The 22,486-nt window shown below is 43.9% G+C and overlaps 1 protein-coding gene across 7 annotated transcripts in view; it reads right to left on the bottom strand.

Annotated features, from left to right (window-relative positions):
* Nucleotides 1-18,268, bottom strand: part of ablim3 (actin binding LIM protein family, member 3) — a 42,669-nt gene extending 24,401 nt beyond the window's left edge. For 4 of the 7 annotated variants that reach the window (XR_013077552.1, XR_013077550.1, XM_076738708.1 and 1 more), the window contains exons 1-2: nucleotides 17,752-18,268; nucleotides 10,415-10,552 (exon numbers count right to left, since the gene is read on the bottom strand). Coding sequence is in view for 3 of the 7 variants with exons in the window: in XM_076738708.1 (XP_076594823.1) it covers nucleotides 10,415-10,552; nucleotides 17,752-17,764 (151 nt within the window). In the remaining 4 variants the exon portion in view is untranslated. The remainder of the gene's footprint in view (nucleotides 1-10,414; nucleotides 10,553-17,751) is intronic. The other 3 variants (XR_013077551.1, XM_076738707.1, XR_013077553.1) reach the window with 2 other exon arrangements.
* Nucleotides 18,269-22,486: the final 4,218 nt, after the last annotated feature.

Below are 22,486 nucleotides of genomic sequence, written 5' to 3' on the forward strand. Positions count from 1 at the left end.
CATTTACTGAAACACTGAAAACACAGACAACCTGAGGGACGTATCTATTTTTGACCAAAGCTGAGTCTGCATGCATTTCAAGATTTCTCAACTGCTTTAATCAAATTCTTTCTGAAATTGGTAATTGATCTGCCTGTAGTACAAATCCGACAGCAATTCCCCGTGAATGTTTCTTCACTGAAGACACACCACTGACCGTTATCACAGCATGAAAAGCTGGAAATATAATCCACATGGAAAAACTACTAATCATGAGGTAAGCAATATCAGGTCCGACTATTGATTCTGAGAACCGCTTGCAACACGTTGCCAGTATATGAAGGCGGATTGTGCAACACAAAATAAAGCAGTAAGCATTTTCAACTTAACAAAGCATCATTTTGTTTGTGGTGAAATGAAACACCTCGAATACCAACAACTGGCTGCTAATAAATGGCTTCATCCTGGCCATGCAGCTGAGACTAATGTTCCTGCTACAGGCTAAATTTGGCTCCCTATAGCCACCAGTTTTCACTGTATGCTGGCAGGCTGAGGGTTCACAGCAACACACACACACGCACACACACACACACACATAAACCCTTCAAAGGGGCTCATTTAATCTCAAGCTGTTTATGAGTGGAGCGTATTGACTTAATGGCGTAATAAAAGATCAATGGGCCCTCACTTAAAAACAAAACAATCTCAGCTCCCAAGGAGGATGGAAACACATAAATCCATCCCCGATGAGATGGCACCGTGCATATGCAGAGACAGGATGATGAAACGGGACAGTGTGTACGGTGAGATACGATGATGGATCTTTATCATTGCGACAGGTCACTGGCATCAAAGCAGAGGAGCGGGGAGGGAAGCAAAGAGTGAAGAAAAGGGGATGCATGAGGAAGACCAGAGCTAAGGTTTAAAATAGCTGGTTTATAAAAATGTGTGTGTGTGTGTGCGCACGCACGTGCATGTGCAAACCACATTTCCAGAACCACTGAACAATGGCACAGAGCTTCAAAAACTGTCCCCGCTGCTTTTTAAACCAGACTAACTAAGACTGTTACCAGAAACCCAAATCACAGGCTATCTGATGCCTTCACAGAAAAGGGGAAAGGGAGAGTAAATATTTCCACTTCAACTCCTCATGCTGGAAAAAATCAATGTGTTTTGAAATGGTCCATTACATTAATTTAATAAAAACATTTTCAATCATCTAAAAATTAACTGGAGGAAAATTCGCCGCTATAATTTTCTTTCATTCTCTTTTTTCTCCTCTCTTACTCCCCCCTCCTTTCTGCCCCCCCCCCCCCCCCCCATAGTGACTTGCTTTTCAATCTGCAGCCAGATTGATTTTCAAATTACTGGAATCTGCTCAATTAGCCTAATGCACTTCATTAGCATACGGACGCCTGACCAAATCACAGCCGGCCGACTGGACCTGCTCAGACCGGATTGGATGGGCTGGCTGGATGGTTCACCTGTTCTGGCTAATCACATTGTTTTCTTCTGACTGGATGATTGGCTGGTTGCATTGCAGAGGACGTCCCCCTTCCTCAGTTGCCATCGGAGACGTAAACCTTCCACAGTTGCCCTAGAGACAGCTAGGTCCCAGTCTGAATGATGTGGTGGTGCTGGTGGCACATTTGGTTTTGCTGTGGTTGAACTGTTGGCTGTAAACACAAAATATCATCCGTGATGACGCTGTAACTTCAAATGGGTTTGAAACTGAAACTGAAACATTACAAACAAGTTTTCACTTAAACCTAAAGCTCAAAGCTGATTAAAAGCACCATCAGTAAATAACTAGATCATGCAAACTCTAAGTATATTCACATGTACTGTACATACGTGAACTGTATTGAGTTATAGATCAGAATTCAAATGGTTGTTCTGTCTGTTTTTCAGCAAATTCAAAAATATAGCACTGATTCAGTGTTTGCAAACATGATTGACAATTTTTAAGATAAAATTAAAGAGCTTTAGTTAGTTTCAACAATTACAACACAACCATAGTCTTTATTACAACAATAACAACACATATATTCACAGACTCAAACACGCACACCATACACACTACATTTCAGGAGAATGTCCAAAGAAAACCTCCACTTCATAAAATAAGTCAGCCATTTAAAAACCCAGTGCTTTAGCAACCCTGAAAGCGCATTCCCACATGTTGGAGAAACATGACTTCACAGGACAGCCATTTGTTTTCCAGTTGTGACTATTGGTTTTGTTCCATGAACCAATGTACCTGCGACTGATGAGGATCAGGAATTTGCCTTTGGAATGCCTGTATTTTGTTGTCAGCAGGTATGATGCCAATAAAGCTGAAATGAATTGAACTGCGCCCGATAGAGCCAAAAGTACATGCAACTTTTTTGAGTTTTGAAACGCATTCCTCAAACCTCCTTAAAAGCCTTCATTTTTTGCAGCCCACATGCAAGCAGGCCTTTTCAAGTTCTCTCATTTTAACCATAACCATTAAGGAGAAGTTTCAAACGTATCCCTCCACATGTCGTAGTTGCCAGCGCAGTGGGTGGAGTTGAGTCAGAGCTTGGTGTCTCTGTTGCTGCAGAGACGTGGCTTAGCTTGGCTCAGAGAAGAAAGGCTTTGGTTACAGCCACACAGCCAGCACCACATGGTGTAGACACCCACCCATAAAAACAACAGCCCAATACAACCTGGGTAGAACCAGTCTGGTTTGTTTCACTGGCCCATGAATGGCCTTTGGACATGTATACTGTAGCTACTCATGGGAAAGTTCAAAATCATAGTCCTATGTGAAAAGTTTTGTTTACATGAGAATTATGTGTTATTTTACGGAGATGAAGTCGGAATTATCATCAGTTAGCTTCCTAAACCAAACACAATCAGCTGCGCAAGACTAAACTACATCAAAGACTTCATTTCATCTATTTGCTCATTTATGATCTTTCACTGAATGATGCTCTAATGAGGGAAACTGAAAGACGCTGCATCCCTTCTTCATACTGCTCGTTTTTGGCAACGCAGGAAGTTAGCATCTAGACATCATAAGTCTGGTGATTAGGGGTTAGCATGTAGGCTGGTGTCTGCAGCTGTGGTCATTAGAACTGCACTGATTAGACACCCACAGGGGGTCCGCATGATTGGCTATTTATCTCTAGCCAACAGACGCAATTAAAATTCTCTTCTCAAAGTCGGCCCGGGCCGGAACCCCAAAATAGTCCAGCGCCCCCCTCCCCTTCTCTTTCTCTGTCTTTCCGTTTCAAGACCGCTTCCAAATCTTTCTCATTACGAGACGGCACCTCCATGCAACCTTCCCTTTCTTTCACACTCCCCTCTCTCGCATTCCCCCTGCAGTCTCTCTCACTGTGACTCTTCCCTGAGATCATTATGCTACTGTTAGTTCTTCATAATGTGCTATGAAGTAAATGGACATGCTTTGTACAGTATGTCAAAGGAGCCCCGCTGCACATTCTAATTGTTTTAGGGCTGCTGTCAGCATTATGTAATTTCTGAGGCTTTTTTCAACATAATAGGGGCAGTATGTAGTGGGGCAGCGACAAGTTTCAGCAGGGGAGGTACTCACCTATTCACCCCCACATCTGTGCTACCAACCCAAGGCCCAGGCTCCTCTGCCCTCCCCCTGTCCCCTGGATCCGAGCCCTCTGACAGGAGGACACACTTCAAGAGTAAATAACGAGTTTTCTCAAGTTGTGCCAAATCACAGTGTGGGAGAAGAGGCCGCCAGACAGGCAGGAAGAGGAGTGAAACAAAAAAAGTCTACAACCACACTAGCAGCTTTGTGAGGCTGTGCTCAGGCATGGTGCTGTCAGCTAACATTTGCCAATTAGCACTCAGCACAAAGCACAGCTGAGGCTAATGGGAGTGCCATTTATTTTGGTCATGAAACGAAGTATTGACACATTTTGACCCGATGATGGCGTCAGATGAAAAGTCAGAGGATCACCAAAGATATTACGATTCATCCTCTGATCATCATGAACATCTCGACTAAAGTTTGCAAAAATCCATTCCTTAGCTGTTGAGCCATTTCACTATGTGCCAAAATATCAACTGCTGGAGAAAAAGTCAGGGGATCACTAAAGTCATCAGGATTTTCATCTGAGAACAATGAACGTCTGTCCAAAGTTTGGTGTCAATCCATCACATAGATATTTTACTGAGTAAGTGAAAACTTTGAGCTTCTGGTGGCACTAAAGGAAATCAACACAGTCCAGTTCATTAACTCATTCAAAATGTCATGGCAGCCCAGTTCGCAGCTCACAAAACTGAACATGTCAACCTCATGGTGGGGCTTGAGGAAAAGTCAGCAGGATTCATCCTCTGGAGATCATGAGCGCCTGTGTGAAATGTAACCATGATCTATCCAAAATTGTTGAGATATTCTGCCAATATTATCCAGGTTTTAGGAGCATTCATTGGACATGTATACAGCACAGGAATGTGCATCTCAGTTGGGGTTTTTACTGCAGTTTGCGACACATGACGTCTTGCCTGTTTATGGTCACCTCTGTTGTCTAGCTAAAAGTTTGCGAGGCTGCGGCACAGATGCATGCACAAAAGAAAAGCAGACACAACTACTTGAAAGACTGGGATATCAACAGGTTTTTGGATATGCACAAACACCACAAAGGGTACATTTTCAAGAAGGTAGCTGAACGAATCAAAGCATGTCATTATTAATGCCATTTTGTTAATCGCAGTAAACATGGCTGCGTGTAAACAGGAAAATTAATTTTCATTAGCCACATAAACAGCTTAATAGGAATATTGTTTTTGTCTGATTAAGGGCAAAAAAACTCAATGTTTTGTGCATGTAAACGAAGTCAGTGCCTTCCCTGGAGCCATGCTGCTAGTGTGGCTATAAAAAGGAAAAGCAGTAACAGAAAACAGAAGGAGATGTAGTCTTACAAAAAGGCAACAGGAGAGGGAGAAAGAGGGAGAGGGGGACGGAGGCAGCTAAAGGCTAGAGCAGAGAGAAGTCGTGCATGACTGACAGGGTTCTCCTAGCATTTGGCTGCAGCAGTTGATGGAGACAGATGGTTGCCCAGTGGAGTCCCTTCATACCAGCAGACCAGCCCCGCTGCCGAGGCCCTCGGCTTTTAACCCTCTGAGGGCTGATAAGACAAGGGAAAATAGGCGTGAATGGGATCACAGGCACACAGACATAATCAAACTGCGAGACATGGGGCCTTGTACTGTAACAGGCAATAAAAATGCTCTCCAGCTCCAGCTATAAGTACAGATGTACTGGTTTAGTGGGTGTATGTGTGTGTTTGTCTAACACAGCAGGGTTTGTGGTTTAACGATCCTCTTTATCATTCAGATATCATTCCTCCACTGAGCCAGACACTTAAGCAGCTCCACCTCACCGTGGCACACACACACGCACACAATTTTACACACACTTAAAGACAATAGACAGGGCGTCAGTGTGTGAAAATCCCTCTGGACGGTGACACTTGAGCGAGACAAGCGGAGGACTAATCCCTGTCATCTATCCCAGATCCCGGAGAGGCGTCGGGGAAAAGCGGCGCCGCCTGCCGCGCTCCCCTCTCTCACCGCCGGAATCTCTCCCTAGCAACCAGGCATTGGCGTGGTGATTGGACCAGCGTGCCAGCGGTTGCTATAGCTACAGGAAGCTCCCCTTCCCTGTAACCCCCCCACTTTTTTCTGTGCTGTGTCTCTTTTTCTGTTTCTTCTCATAACCTCTCTTTGTTTTTCTCTTCACGCCTCTTGTTATTTGTCTTTTCCTCTCCCTCCGTCTCCTCCACTATCTCTCTCTCTCTCTCTCTCCGTCTTTCCCTCGCCATCAGAGAACAGAATGGCAGCACAGGACTGTAGGATGATGTTATTAACACAGAGGCTGAGTGATGGGGGCTAGTGGCATCCAAAGGGAGGCTGAACTGACTGTAACATGTCTGCAGAGAAAAAGACAAAGATGCTGCAATTTTACAAAAGCCCTGGTGAGAATACCGGCTAGAAACTGAGCATTAGCAGAGCAGCCAAGTATTTATCTGACCTGTCTGTGTAAACCTGCTATTCCCCTTAGCGCTGTTTTATGAGAAAAATCAGTTTTGTCTGAGAAAATAAATAACTACAGAGAGGAGCCTGGCAGGTTGTGCGTGAATGTGTCTGTTTGCATCTGTCTCTGTCTGCTTGTGTATTTCTGTGCTCCTGTGTTTTTTGTTAATATGTGAGTTTACTGCAAGGGAAACACGCGCCCCTTTTTGCCTCTGCATGTGATTTATGTGTGTGTTAGCTTTGCACTCGCGCCACTGACAGGCCACGCTGTTTCTGTTGGAACCTAAGAGTGCCAATTATGCTTCGGAGGCAGGGTAAATGTGGTCACTATGTCATTAGGCCAGTATGCACGAGTCAGCCCGTCTGCTGGTAATACAACACCACATCATCCATACAGCACAGCCCGCTGCTACACTGAGAAGTGCCACGGGATCCACATAATCCGCACACACACATACACCCCCACTGCCTTCTCTATGTCTGGACTTGATGCATCAATCTGTGAGCTGGCTTCTGTCTTCAGCATTTTCCACAGACTTCTTTCTTGAGCTGATTGCGTGGCTGCTTGTTCATGCCATAATCAGCCGCTCTATAATGGGTTCAAATGAGAGGTTAAATGCACATGATTAGTGATCTGTTCTTCTTCTGACTAATGCATGAGAGAGGAATTATGATAATGTGGCATCTAGAAGGTAATGTGGTTGTGTGGGCAAAGACAGAGGGAGGATAAAATGACGGACAGGATGGATGTAAGTATTTCTACATGCTAAACAAAGTGTCTCTGACTGTTTAAGACTGGTATGACGCTCTATTCAGTTAGGGCATAGTCAGCCCTTTTGTGGGAAAAAGAGACAGAAATAAAGATAGAAAAGGAAAAGAAGGAGGAAAAATGGGGGGAAATTACAAAGATTTTATGTCATGGCTTTGCACCGGCACTGAGACACACACAACACCATTGGTCAAGGTCAATAAAACCTGGGTACACATGGTGATTGTCTGAGAAGAAATTGCTCAGCAAAGAATGAAATCAAATGTTGAAACACACCCTAGGGTTCATAAACACATCTGACAGATAAGGCAATTGGCTGCTGACAGCGGATTGTCGCGATGGTGTAATACAGTTTAGCCATTAGCCTCCAAATCGCACACCCCGCATGCCAATGTCATCCTGTCCCAAGATGAGAAATTGATTTCATGCTTGGGTGACTGTCATCAGGAAAGAAAGGGAGAAAGCAAGAGAGGGAAACAGAGGGAGAAAAAGAGAGAGAAAAAGCGACACAGCCATGGAAGAGAACGTAGAAATTCGATCTTAAATCCTGCTTCTGCACACACAACCATTGAGCCTTGGAAAATATACAGGGGAGCAAATGAAAAGCAGAGGTGAGACAGACAACAGAGGATAAATGGAGTTTATGAAGTTCAAAAGAACATGCAACATGTTTATACGTGAGGGAGCTTTGACTGTGAGGGGCACACTGAACAATAAAAGCTTTAGAAAACTGCTGGCAAAGCAGGGGCCCATACAGCACAGATATTATGGGCAGGGATATGGCAGAGTCTGGCCACACAATAGTGCCCCATTGCCTCATGGGACGTGGCGAGCTCTCTGGAACATGAGAGGGAAGGGCAGTCCGATAGGTGTATTTAACATCATGCTCAACGGTGACAGTTTTTCATTACTCTGCTGCCGCTATGAGTGAGAGGGAAATGTAGGAAGGAGGAAGAGCAAGTGAGAATCACATTGGTGTTACACTCAAGTGATGATGTAATGTTTAGGTGACACAAACAGCAACCCCATCCCCCTTCTTCTTCTCTTTTCTGCTCGCTTCCTGTGTTCACCCCCCTTTTTCTCTGGGGCACAGAATAGCGCCTTACGATTGGTTAATAGCACCATAGAGATGCTGAGAATATCCACCAACCAGGGCCCGGGTGCCCCTTCACACCGTTACCACAGCAACCCCTCACAACCACAGCGAGCGTGCACACATGTATGGATGTGCACGCTGGTATGCTTGAGTGCATGTGTGTGTATATGTGTACTATGTGTTTTCATGTGTGTGACGGCTACACGTAGGGAACATGTAACCACAGCCCTCCAATGAATAGCCTTCAGTGAGTTTATGTACTGTCGAGCAGCAACAGTGTAGTGCAGCTCACACAGAAACACAACTCAGCTTCTTCTCCTCGACAACAGCCACCCAACACCTGATTTCTATATAAAAAACTGCTTTGGAAGATTGCCCAGCAAAGTTTCTGAAGTAAAATGTCCACCTGAGCTGAGTCATTTTCAGCACAGCCTCTGAAAAGTTTTTCTCATAACAAGCAACAGTCAGCTGAAATGCCAACTAGCTAGCTAATTAAGCTAATGTTAGCTTCGTGATTTGGTTGAAGGTGCTGTCTGCGGCTGACAATTTAATGTTTCAAGTTGTTTTAACACAAATTATCTAAAAAAAATCTAATAAATTATGTAAAATTATCTAAAATGTGCACTTGCTGACCATCATTTTTTTTTAAACTGCAAGAGTCTATAATTGACTAAGATGGACATTTGAATGAAAAGCAATACATGTAGAAGCATAACAATCTTATGAAAAATAAAAGGTGGCTGTGACAGCAGCCAGCAGGAAGAAAATGAACAGATCTATGGAACAAGCAGGAATAATCAGCAATTAACAATTCAACAATTCAATTCAAAAACAGATTGGTTCAAATATTGAATAAATCAGGATACATGAGAACTGATGCCTATTTTGGGAAATTTGCATTAAACTAGAATTATTTGCGAAACTATTCAATTATTAAAACTAGAAAACTGGCAGAGTAAATACATTTGGGTTAAGTGTGACATTTACAGACAGCCTGTGTGACATAAACTCCGACTCACACAAACTCAGCTGAGCCGATGAAAGACTGAAGGCTGATGAACAAAGTGGGAGAGATTTGGCAGAAATTATGTCAGATAAGTTTATAATTATGCAAATGTGGGTGTGATTAGATGACTGTTGAAGGCCATTTCTTCTTAATCTATCTGGTTGCTTTTTCAAAGTCATGTGCAAATGACTGAAAGCAACCCATGACTGACTGTCTTTGCTTTAGAAATGGAATTATTAACATAATGTGCACACTTGCTCCAGGCTGCACCGCAGCTAGACAAATAGCATTCCTCGGTTTTTGATATCTAATTTACACAGACACTTGACTGCCATGAGCCCCTTTCAGCGCTGCACTCAAATCTAAAAATGTTCTGGCAATTTTACATGTCAGCGTCATGTCTGAAAAGAACTCTGAGTCATTTTTCAAGTTGTTTTTGCAATCTTGCAGAGCCAAAGAAAAAGTACCCATCCCATTGACCAGATCACCGGCCTCCTAACTTTTACATTTTCATTCATGTAAACTGCTTGCGGCATTAAACCCCAGCAAAATGTTTTGCCTTGATAGTCTACAACATGTGAGCAAACGTTTGACATATTGTTGGTTTTTACCTGCATTTACCTGTATACCCTATTTCTTGGCTGGTTGCATATTTCCCAAAATGTCTAACTATTCCTTTAAACAGATAATTAGGCAAAGCTTTACAACAGATTCCACATCTTAAAGAGACTATAGAACAAAGGTAAATTCCTTTTAAAACATCACAAAAAGAGAAACGCATGCCGTCCTATTCCTGGTGTAAGAGGATGTGAGATTATGTCACCACTGTATCTTTTGTGGGTCAGCAGTGCTCACCTGTAGCACTGCAAAGCTAGTTGAGTTAGTCTCATTAGACCACAGCGTACAACCGAGGGAAAATCCTCTCCAATAACAAGCTACCTTAGCAGGAGCCTAGGACCCATGCAAGGCCTCTCTGATCCGCTCCAATCCCCACCGTGAGCTAAAAGCAGCACTCAGCATGAACACTAGGAGATGGATGAACGAGGGGATATAGTGTATATCTGTCAGCATGTGTGGGTGTGTGTATGGACGTTAGTGACCAAGGTTGATGTCTTGTTTCTGGTCAACTGGAATCCCATCTTATTTAACGTTAACAACATTTATGATGAGGACCACGCCTGTTTTTGTGCAGTCATCACAGCTGCTGTCTGCTCTAACACTTGCTGTGTTGTGTTGTTATGTGTTATGTTATATTGTGTTGGATCAGTGGCCTGTTGCACCAGATATACCTACGTTCTCTCTTAAGTTAGGGTTCAAATTCCACACTGCATTATACGTTGACACCAATTAGTTTGATACTAAAGCTGTGTCGTATGCAGACATAAGGTTCATCTTAACTACTCAGATGAAGTCCGAACTAACCAAAACGCTCTGAAGATGTTTTCACTTCCTGTGACAAGCACTGTTAGTGGAGTGTTTATTATCATTATGCTGCTGCAACCCACTGCAGGTTCCCATGTCTTACCGGTGCAGGTGAAACACTTGACGTGAAAGTGGGTGTCCTGTACTCGTACCACCTCTCCTTTGCATACTTCCCGACATCGCTGGCAGCGGATTGACCCAGAACTTCGTTCACTGCCTGCAGAGCCTTGATGATAAGCTGCTGAAGACAAAAAGACACAGATTTAATATTCTATTTCTATTGAACTCAACTATTTTACAAGCTGAACTGGCTTGTGCCCTAAGGGTTTATCTGATATCGCCGTGTTTATGTTGTTCCTCCAACATCATAATTAATCAATTTTTTACCGCTAAGCTGTGACATGACAACAATGTGACTGGTCAGTTGCAATGATGGTCCTGCAGCAACATAATTATGATGTTAAAGGAACAATACCAGCACGGCGAGATCAGATCATGCATTGATCAGATCATGCCACTTAGCAACTGCTGCTACGCCTGTCTAGCGTTGCAAAACAACATAATATGAAATGTAGGCCAACCTGTCCTAATGGACATAATAACACTGTATTAATTTGAAATTGTAAAGGATTAGCATTGAGCACAACAAAACTGCTTTACATGTTTTAAAGTTTGTCCAACGCATGCAGCAAACCACCGCCAGAACTGGTGCTCTGACTACACTACAGACTGTACTGTGTGCAGTTCACACAATAAGATCAGTGTGTAGCTCTGTCAACACTTGTTCTGAAGCTGTGAGGTCTGACACCTCTGTAAGGTGGGTAAGCTCCAGGCTTTCTCTCCCACTGTCTTTATTTTTCACACACTCATAGAGGCTGACTGATGCACACACACACACACACACACACACACACACACACACACACACACACACACACACTGCTGCGTCAGGTTAGAAAGTGGACGGATCCCCTTACTTCATTATGCATTAGGTTACAAGTCAGACTCCTGGAAGCCTGATAGCTATTTCACATTGTCAGGAAAGCAAGCTCTTACATACATCCTTAACAGTAATGGAATGAATGCAAGGAAAAGGTCAAAATGATAGATTAATTTGATCTTAAATTAGTTCAGAAAATGATTTTGTCTAAGACCTCTCAGGGTAATAGAGGCCCTTTAAAGGTCCATCTACTCCTCTAGGCTATAAACAGACTCTCTTGCATCCACAAGCAGAGAAAAACCAGCCTCTCACTACTAAGACTGTGCCAGAACAGCTGGGTTCAGAGTGTCTTATTTTGCTCCATATTCCTTAAGGAGCAAGTGAGTGGTCCTACACTGTGTAAGGGGGTATATAATTGCAGGGTAACCAGCTGGCCATACTGCCTACCTGAATCGGTGACTGAAGGACTTTGCTGCTTCAGTCGGAGCAGCACCAGCACATGAGCTGGCGTGACAGAGCTACTGATTCCATTTCACTGGATGATTCCTGAAGGACTCGCAGCACTTAAAAAGTCTAACAGCCTTGCACGCTTCATAGCCAGAGCACTCTTTGCACGCTCCATACATAGTGTAGGCTACAGTATGTGCACTGAGTGTGAGGCCACACATAGATCCATGAGTGCAAGAGAGAGTATATGACTGCAGTTGTTTATTTTCCTGTTCAAGACAGGACTGTGGGCACTGCAAATATGCAAGTATGATTAATTCCCACACCCAGTCTCCCACATTCAAGTCTGTGTTAGTTCATTGTTTCCCTCACAATGTTGGCAGCACCACTGGGGCCCACTACCCTGCCTGTCAAATGGCACTCTTGGAAAAGCATTTGTGTGTGTGTGTGTGTGTGTGTGTGTGTGTGTGTGTGTGTGTGTGTGTGTGTGTGCGTGCGTGCATGTGTGCGTGTGCGTGTGTGTGTGCATGTCTGTGTGTCTGTGTGTGACCAGGTGAGAGAAGCCAATCTTTTTTTGTCGTGAAACCAAATGGCCAACACTGATCCAATCAGGTGTGAATGAGAGATAATGGTAACTAAAGGCAGCACAAGCAATCCTGTGCCAGCACCTACTGGAAAAACACAGGACGTTTATTTAACAATGCTGACCTTCTGAAACTGGGTCAAAACAAACCTCTGGCACAGTCTGACAGCCAGGCAAAGTTGCTAAACAAGGTGTTGAATGAAGATAGTCAACACATACTTAAGCAGTATTCAAGGCAGAGGAAACTGTAAAGATTCCAGCAAATTTTCAACAAATATATTTCAATGAATGTGATGCTTTTTTTAACTTGTTGGGTGTGCGTGATGAAAAGCCACACCTCAGCAGCGAATCCTGGTGCACAATCAGCTCTGGAGCTTATATAACTCAAATTGTGTCATGGCGTTCATTCTCATCGAACACAGCCAAGCTCTCCCTGTCTAAACCCATTACAGAGCTCTAGAACAACCCTCCATATCCTCTCCCATGTTGAGGTGTTGAGTCACTCTTCTAATGATAGTCACCAGACTGCAGGTGTAATCCACTGACTCCAAAGCAGTGGCAAGCGCCCCAGGAGAATACAGCCCCGGGCAGACAGGTGATAAGAACAGGACCAGGGCCAGAGAGGCCGACAGCGTCCCCAGGGACAGAGAGGCTGCTGCTATTTCTGCCCCTGACCTGACAGCCCAGAGTAAGAACATGGTGGGCGCTCAGTCACAAGGGATGCTGGGAGATCAATGGTGACGAGTGAGTGGAGTGAAGACTAGGGCTAAAATCAAAGAGAAGCAATTGGAAGACAATGTGGATTTGAGATGAATTATTCAAGTGAAAATGTGCCGTCTTTCAACACGAGTTTACGAGGGACAACTTTACATGAATGTCTGGTGTGCCCAGACTGCAGTCTAGTCTAAGTCTAATTCAGCCCATTCACACTAAGCCACTTATATTAGTGATACCTACCTGGAGCTTAAATGTTCATAAACCAATGTCTACAACCCAAGCAACAGCATTCTGCTACAGAGGACTATTATCCAGATGTGTCCTACTGTGGTGCTTGCTAAGCTGCTAATCTTCAACTAGTAGCTTACTCTATTGAACAAACCTTCACAAGCCATGCACATCTTGTCCATGACTGCGAGCCAGTGTCACTGAGTGCAAAGAGACAAACGTCAGAAACTCAGCTGAAGAGTTTTTCAAATTAAAGGTTTCAGCATTTTCTGAGCCAAAAGCAAAATCTATCCTATGATCGAAGTTTTCCGTGGTGGCAGACATTCCTACCACACACGTCTTCTGCTGTCACCGTATCCAACCAGCAAGCAGCAATGCTCAATGGCTAATATCACTTATTTGTCTTGGTGGAAAATTTAAAAGAATATTGTTCCACTAAGAGTCTCATCCTAACCTCAGATCCACTGAGGGCCCAGCACTAGACACATTATGTTGTGTAAGTAGTACACCCAGATGCAAGCCTCATAACATCTCTTATTCATTCATGTTTTTCTGCAGGTTAAAATGCTGTGAATCTGCTTTAAGGTCAATCTACGGAACACAACATGTTCTTAATATGGACAATCAGCACTGTATATTACAGAAGCATGTCTTTCTTGTCCATAATCGAATTCAGCCGATGACCAGGTGACGCCCACCCAACCCCCACTTTATCTCCCTTCGTTTCTGTCAGGGCTTTGACCAGAAACATTCATCAGAGCAATGACACTGTCCAGTGGTATCACAGACATCACTCTATGGAGAGAGAGAAGGGTCAGACTGCTACTGACAGTCTGAATGATAACTCAATCCTACCAGAAGCCAAGGTCATGGAGATGGCAACCTTGATGACACAATATAAAGCCACAGCCACAATGGTGTAGCTTTGATCTGAGTAAGCCTTATTTTTATTCTGTTCATTTAAATTATAAAAGATCTTAAGCAAGGGCAACAGCATCTGAATGGTATTTCCATGCAGTCTTCATCGTTTCCTTTCTTTGCACAAAACACACTGAATACCAATTTGGTAACTATAGTAATTGTAGCTGCAAATGAGCAAGAAAAACATGTGCCTAATTTTATATTGGTCTGTAAATACAGGCCAGTCGTACATGACTGTGTACTCTGAATATTCATGTGTGCATCCCAGCATCTGTGTTTGCATCTGTGCATCTTTGTCTCCCACCTTTGTTCTCTGTGTTATTGAACTAAGGTGTCTGGCTGTGCCAGTGATAAATGGTGTTTGGCGCTGGTTTGGACTGCTCACCAGATGAGGCACAAGCGCAGGAATCATATATGATACAGCTCGCCTCCCTGTCGACCCGTGTTCAAACTCATTCCTCTCATAAAACATAAGAAGCACAACTGACACCAAAACAGCACAGAAAATATCCATCATTTCAAATAATGCTGTCCTGTGTATTTATGCATTTATTTATTTTTTCCCTTCTACAAACAGGACCTAAAGACACTCACCGTCCGTGGGTCATCGGATCATTCTGTTCATTCATGCTCTTCAGACAAAGATATTGTACCTTTAAAATCACTTAGCATTAAATTTTCGATGAATATTCATGGTTCCCAAACAAGCAGTCATTATGATTTTGAGGATATGCCCGATTCTACTGTGTTTTAAGATATGGACACATCTCTAGAAAATTCATAAAACAAGTGACGTTACATTTAATTCATTCATATCAACCAAATGATAGAATAACATGCTCTTTTAACTGTTTAAGCTAGATGCTAACATCAGCCAAAATTTGCTAATTAATACTAAACACATAGTGCAGGTGAGGCTGATGGGAATGTCATTCGTTAAACAGGTATGTGATCATTACCAGTCCTGGACAATCATGGTGGAGCAGGATTTAAAGTCAGGTGATGAGCAAAATCCTAGGATTTATTGATTGGTGACCATGAGTGTCCATCTATTACTGAGAGAAAACTTTGAGCAGCTGGTGGCGGTAGATGAGAAGCACAAGAATCACAAAAGTCATTCGGATACATCCTCTGGGTGCAATGAATATCTGTAGCAAATCTAATGGAAATCCATCCAACAGCATTTGAGATACTTCAGTCTGGATCAAAATGGAGACCTGAGCAGTCGAAAGGCTAACATTGTTTTCCACAGCACAACAGCCAGTGTGGCTTAAAAGACAATGGGTGAGACTAAACAGCTGAGCAAAATGCACAATGGAAATTGCGACTCAAAGTGCTGCTCATTTCCATGCTTATCGTGCATTCAAAACATATATCTTAATCATTAGGTTGCATGAGCTGCAGCTTGTCTCTTCAAAGTTAAGACGCCCAAGTGGGAGTGCTTTTTGGATGCATTTTGTATGATGCCTGAGATCTCTCTGGTATATATTGAGAAGGATAGAGGTGGAGAGCTGTCAGTGCTGTCTTTGATGTATGGCTCTGCAGAACCCCTCAGGTCCCTGAGCTCAATGATCAGTATATTGATCAACATGTGTTTTATCACTCCCCTGAAACACTTGACACATACTGTACATACACTGCATCTCAGAAACGGCCCATTACATCAGTTCGGCCCAAGTTTTGCAAAACTGCATCTTTACTCTCAGGTGATTATCAGAAATCAGTATTTCTTTCTCAGTATATGTTCAACCGGGGTCCTTTCCACCAGAAACTAACCTGATAACGCGCACAGCCCTGCCTCGTCTGCCAGCCAGGCAGAAAATAGGAGTCTGAGCGGACACACACAGGCAAAACCCAATGACCATGAGAGATAGAAGGCCCAGAAGATGAAGACAGACAGTCAGAGCGCTGTGTAATTACTCCATGTGTGTCGATGGCCTCTGGGCTATCACACCCAATGCAGCGGAAAACGGTGCGCGCAGCCCAGCCTAACAGGCCCATTCATGTCCAAACCTTGAGAGTGTTGAGAGTGGAGGGGAACATATGTCTGACTGAATGGAGGGATGGGAGTGAGGAGAGCAGAGGAGAGGAGATGTTCTTTCCTCAGCTCTGATGCCTGCTGTGTTTTTATGCCTACAGCTAGACCACAGACACATGTCACACCACCATCTGCCTGCTGTGACACACACACACACACACACACACACACACACGGTTAAATGCAGACATGCTCAACCGGTATAACCACAGGTTGAGGTACTGTCGTGTGTATTTGTATGCATTTCTGCGTGAGCACATGCTTTTTAATCAGGAGAGCCTGTGACAGCTCTCCACATGCTGGCTGCATGTGGCTCCTCCCCCCTCTTGTTGTCAGCTGAGAAAAGCGTTTTGAAGCTTAACAAAAGAATTCTACACATTTCCTCAGCAAGCGAGGAGCTGCGACACCACTCCAGCAGCACGCGCCTCACCGGAGCTGGCAGGCAGGCAAGGCTCGGCACCAGAGGGTTAAGAGCACTGGATGAATAATGTAGTGCCACACAATGACAGGCTAGATTATGAATGATGCAGTAATACCCGGTTCCTCCTGTAGACACAGAGGACAGGAGAGGGAGGACAGAAAGCACATGACGGAGCACCTGGCACACATCAACCTCAACTGGCCTTACTGACAGCAAAGTGACAACTGGGGAATTTTCTTTAAAAAGTCTTCCCTTGGAGATCCAAGAGGTCCGCTTTGCAAATCAACCAGCGAGAACTTGTAAACACAACAGAGTGGAGGCGTGCACACAGGCGTGCACATGCACACACAGCTGACCCGTGAGCCCTGCAGGGAAAGCCCTGATTCAGCTGACAGAGGATCAGGGTCACAGTCAGCTGATACAAGGTCAGCTTAGCATCATGGCAGCCCCTGGGCCAGTCTAGGGTAAGCATGACAGAAGCCCTCAGGCTGTCAGGCTTATTTGTCATGTGCTGCATGACAACTCCATGAGACCAAGCCAGCGGTCAGGTGAGAAACCTCCAGCTTAAGGGTTTCCCGCTCCAGGAACCAATGTGTCAGAAGACAGGTGGACTTCCATGAAGAGGCGACAGCTGACAGCCTGGGTGGTCTCCCAGTGGAGGTCATGTACCACTGGTGGTGCTGGCAAAGAGGATGAGGAAGGAGAGAGGATGAAAGGGAAGTGACAGAGGAGTGAAGCAGAGTATGGGAGGGTCCAAGCAACAGCTGTTGTGTGGATGAAGAATCCTCCTCCTCTGTGGATGAACTATGGGCAAATGCTACTTTGACCTCCAGTTATATTTAGCTCTCTCTCCCCTCTAAACCTGCTGCAAGTCTATTGAAAGCCTGGTTTCACATGATTTTTTTTTTTCCTGGATGTAAATGAAAATCACAATTTAAGTGGGCATTGAAATTGAATATTACATGGTGAAAATTATGGTGAAATTACATGGATTGAACCTTGATTTGCATCTTTTTTTTAAGTTAGCACTTTGTGTAGTCTGTTCCATCACATGCAAGCTACCATTGTTCATAGTTCCCCTCTCATCTGTAGGTATTGTCCTTGCGCTCCAAGTGGAGAGATGGAGCGCGCAAGAATGGACTTACCACTGGAACTCATGATGCCCAGCGTGTTTTTATCCAAAACAAAGCGCCTTCGTCGAGAATAATCCCATAAAGCGAGAGGAGATCTTCACGGAGCAGTTTACTCCTTCCACGGTGTCATTAAAAATGAATATCCAGTGAACGTAAATGATGCTCCTCACTCTCCGCAACACTGCTTCCAGTCAATTTCTGACAAGGTGGACGGAGCCCGAGAGAGAGCTGCAAAAAACGGACAAGAAAAGAAAAATAAAGCGAGGATATTCCCAGTGATAAAATCCAAGTAAAGCTCCTGTTCCTGCTGTGTGGGAATGTCAGCTGTGTGTGTTTTTTGCTGTTGTTTTTTTTCTTTTTTTTTTTGTATTTTTCAGAGGAACAGGCGGCAGTTACAACACAATGCTGCTCAGTCGAATTCCACCTTCACATTTTCGCTCCTGGCTGATTCCAGCTCCGCCGCGCTCTCCCGGCGGTGTTCTGCTGCTGTCACCGCGCGCCGCTCACACCGCCGACACAGACACAGCACACCTGTTCCGGCCGATACTTTCAAAATAAAATCAACAAGTCAACGTCTTCACAGCGGTCTGGGTTCTAAACAGCTTAAGAGAATAGACTACCTTTATCTTATTCTTAACTCTTTATGTTGTACATATTTTGATATCAAGGGGTTGTGTATGTTTGCCAGAGATAACTCCAGTAGTCTGAGCAAGCAAAAACAAAACCCATAAAAGAGCATCACACATAATTCCAGAAGCCCTTGCATTTCAAGCAGTACATGACTCTTTCCTGAATTGACTTTAATTTTATATGCTTGTATGATCTGTTAATATCAGTTTCATATGTTGTTAGGGTAAGGACCCCAAAGACCAAAACTAAACCCTTAAAACTACTTTGATTTCAAAAGCTGTTAAATATAAATGTAAGTAGATTTTAAAGGTTACTTCATTTACACATGAAATCTGGCCAAATGGCATTAATTACAATATTATGGTGTTATTAATAAACCTCTCAAAACACTCCCATTCAGATTAAGCACATTTGAAGGGGCAATCCTAAACTACATTCCTCTAGATAATTTACAATCAGTTTAAAATGTTATTAAGGGATTAAGTGAATGACATAAATGAAACACGATGTTAACGATGTGTGGTCATTTCTTCCCCCTACACACTAAATCTGTGTTGCTACACCAGCTCCATCCATTGGAAAGCAGACAACTCCCTCTATACTTGCACATGCCTAATAGGATGTACTGCAGCTGTCATATTATGTCCTTTAAGCAGCCCGCTTGATGCCACTTGGACCTGGAGGCCAAGTAATCAAATTTGTATGATTTTATTGCGAAAGAAAAATAGCCGTATTTCCGGTATTGCTCTGTCTGTGTGTGGGTGACTTGGCTGCTCTCTCTTTTTGTCCTGGGTTAAGCGACGTCACTCCGGACTGCTGTGGACGCTGTGGGGACGCTGTCCCTACATCACGCTGCAAGAAGTGTTAAGTGCTCCAAAGTCATCAGTCTCAGCTTTAATTCATTTCACACACGAGATGAGGGCTGAGATAGAAAATATCACCGTTTGAAGCATTTGAAATGAATTTAAGAATGAGTCACGTCATTTGAAATTGGGCAGAACTACACGGATCAGTAACCTTTGAAGAGAGCTACAAAGAGTCCTTGAAGCAGATCGATGTAAGGAGTCTGGAGAGCCTTTATCAAACGACTTGTTGGTGTGCTTTGCTGGGCAGGGTTTGTTGCTAAAACTGTTATGACACCGCCCTCTTCTGGAAAGTCTACGTAAGCAAATTAGTAAATTGGATTATTGACGGCGGAGCTGCTTGTTGAGGAGGACAAGTTAATTGGGAAACTGTTGACGCAGATACTCTGATGTGTTTGGTTGTCGAGTCACAGTAATTGCCTTGACAGTCAAGTTAGGCCAGACCACATAGCTCACACCGAGTTTATGCCAACTCTTTGGCTTTGTGTGATTCATAGCAGAACTGTCCTGCATGCTGGCTCAGTGCTGTTTTACACTCAATAGGTTCAGTGATGTCAGTGTGGAAAGACCTCCATCTAAAGGTGAAACACCCATCCTCTGTTTCCCGGGCAGGCTCAGTCAGTCTTCAAGTCAAATCACCTTTACATAAAGTTGAACAACTGCAACAAAAAGTCAGCGACAGAGAAATTAAAGGATTTCTGTTAATCCTGTTAACAATACGCCAACGTATTGGACCTGAAAACAGAAGAAAATTTGTTGAAAAAGCTGTTAAGGTTTGTGAGGTCATACACTCCCACACACACACACACACACACACACACACACAAACACACACACATAATGTAGTGATAATACAGTTTAGCGGCCCTATATCTGAAGTGCAGTATGTCACTGGCTGAGCTCACTTGATAATATTCAAATATCTTATGGTCTGTACCCATTGCAGTATCTGTGTGTGTGTGTGTGTTCTGTTTTTATTGAAGTAACCAACTGCTTTGTCCCATGTCCTGAGGAAGCCCTGGGTCTGAAGCCTGGAGGAAGCTGGACAATGGTGGGATGTGAGGGGTGGCTCTCTCTCTCTCTCTCTCTCTCTCTCTCTCTCTCTCTCTCTCTCTCTCTCTCTCTCAGTCTTACCTCTTGTGTTCTGGAGCTCAGTCTTTGTCTCAGTCTAACTGAAAGGCAAATGGATTGCAAATGACAAAAAACAATAATAAAAATCACCCTCATGAGGTGCCCTGGTAGCAAAGAGAGCAAAAGTTTGTACAATGTAACCTCAGAGTCCTAAATTTGAACAGAAAGCTCTTTGTTTTTCCTTCATTTCACTGTCCAGTACACTTTAATCATAATCTAAGTCAGTGTAATATAGGATAATGATTTACTTAAATGAGCCACCCTCATCAGGGTGTGTGACACTGTGAGGGTGGGTGCCCCGTGGCCCTGACGTATGCAGGGTGCTGATTGTGCTCCTGTGTCACTCCTGCATTGTGTTTTTTTGTCCTCCAAACTGATGGGGCAGAAAAACAGGAAGCTAGCCTTCCTGCACACTGAAGTCAGCAGGGCAGGAGGCCGTCAGGTCAACACACTGTTGTCACTGTCGGCAGAGGCGCCAGTGCCCTCGAATCAACAGTAAAGGCAAACATCCCCTGATATCTGTTATTACTGGAATAAACCTGCACACTGTTGACATCACTCTGCGCCTTGATTAAAACAGTTTCCTTAAGCAGCCCGAGCTGTACAACACAGCAACACTGAGCACAAATTCTGCTTTTATGAGCTGCTGGACACACGAAAGAGACATTATCACGTTTTTGTTGCAGTCCTAATGCCGCATTGTACAGCCCAATCATCCACTCAGTGTTTTCCTATTGGAAGTGAGGCGTCTTTTGTTTGTCAGTCACACTCAGGCCATGTGCCCTCTATCAGTAGCACTGATCAGCAATATACTGCATTCTTCACTAACCCTCACAATCCTTGCCCTTTGTCCAACCACATGGCCAGGGGAAAGTACAGACACACAATCTACCATCCACCCAGAAATGCTACGCTGCTATCTCCACCCATTCCTGCCTATTTCTAATTTATCACCATTCAATATACCCACATTCCCTCTCTTTCTCTGCCTCACACACACACACACACACACACACACACACACACACGCACACACACACACACACACACACACACAGTTTTGCAAACAGAGCAGAATAAATGGCCTGTGTCCTGCAGCCTTGCATAGCCAATTGCATGATCGCATGTGCAGAGCAGGGCTGATATTCTGTGTTCAGGGTGACTTTGTCATAGTGCACTGGGGGCTGGGGATACACAATCAGTTCCAGAGTTTATATTTAACTAAGCAGGCTAAAAAAGCAAAAAGAAACCAAAGCAACGCTGGCCGGGGGATTGTTATCTCACCTCACACAGATAGGGATGGACATGACCTAGAAAGTGAAAGCGAATGATAAGGAGAGGTCATTTTGTATTGTCATGTAACACACGAGGGCAAATACTTCACATTTCCAGGCATGACAGTACACTTAGCAGTGCGTGTGTATTGATGGGCAGGACTGTGAAGGCTCTGCACCTTTGGAATGAAGATGAGTAATGTACCAGGTATGGATTGAACAATTGTACAGACCAGCTGATTGTGCCTTTAATCTTCTGTCATCTTCTCACTGCGGGTGCGTCAAACCAAACTGGTGTGACTGGTGTTGAAGAATGAGGAAATGGACTCTGGACTATAATGCTTTTTTTCTGTGGTAAATGGGAAGAGCAGAGCTAATTGCCAAGGTTTAATAGCTTTGAAGACAGATTAAAATGAAATTAGAACCTGACCTCTTTTCACCAATTCAGTCTTCTTTTAGGCTCACATGTTTTCAAGTTCTGACAGAGAGAAGTGTGTGCGTGTGTGTGTGTGTGTGTGTGTGTGTGTGTGTGTGTGTGTGTGTGTGTGCGCGTGTGTGTGCATGCGCACGTGCACATATTACTCATGTTGTGCAGACTTAAGTTTGTTTACATAGTCACAAGTCCCCAAAATGTAAATTATTAAATTTTAGGGCAAAGACTTGGGTTAGGGTAAGACTAGCAGTTCTTATGGTCAGGGTAAGTCTTCAGGAAATGAATGTAACTCCATGTAATGTCCCCAAAAGTGATGGAAACATGCCTGTGAATGTTTGTGTGTGTGTGTGTGTGTGTGTGTGTGTGTGTGTGTGTGTCTGTATGTCTGCGTGTGTGTGTGTGTATGGTGTCTGTGT

This window comes from Chaetodon auriga, chromosome 9, assembly GCF_051107435.1.
Source record: "Chaetodon auriga isolate fChaAug3 chromosome 9, fChaAug3.hap1, whole genome shotgun sequence".
In the NCBI taxonomy this organism is placed as follows: Eukaryota; Metazoa; Chordata; class Actinopteri; order Chaetodontiformes; family Chaetodontidae; genus Chaetodon; species Chaetodon auriga.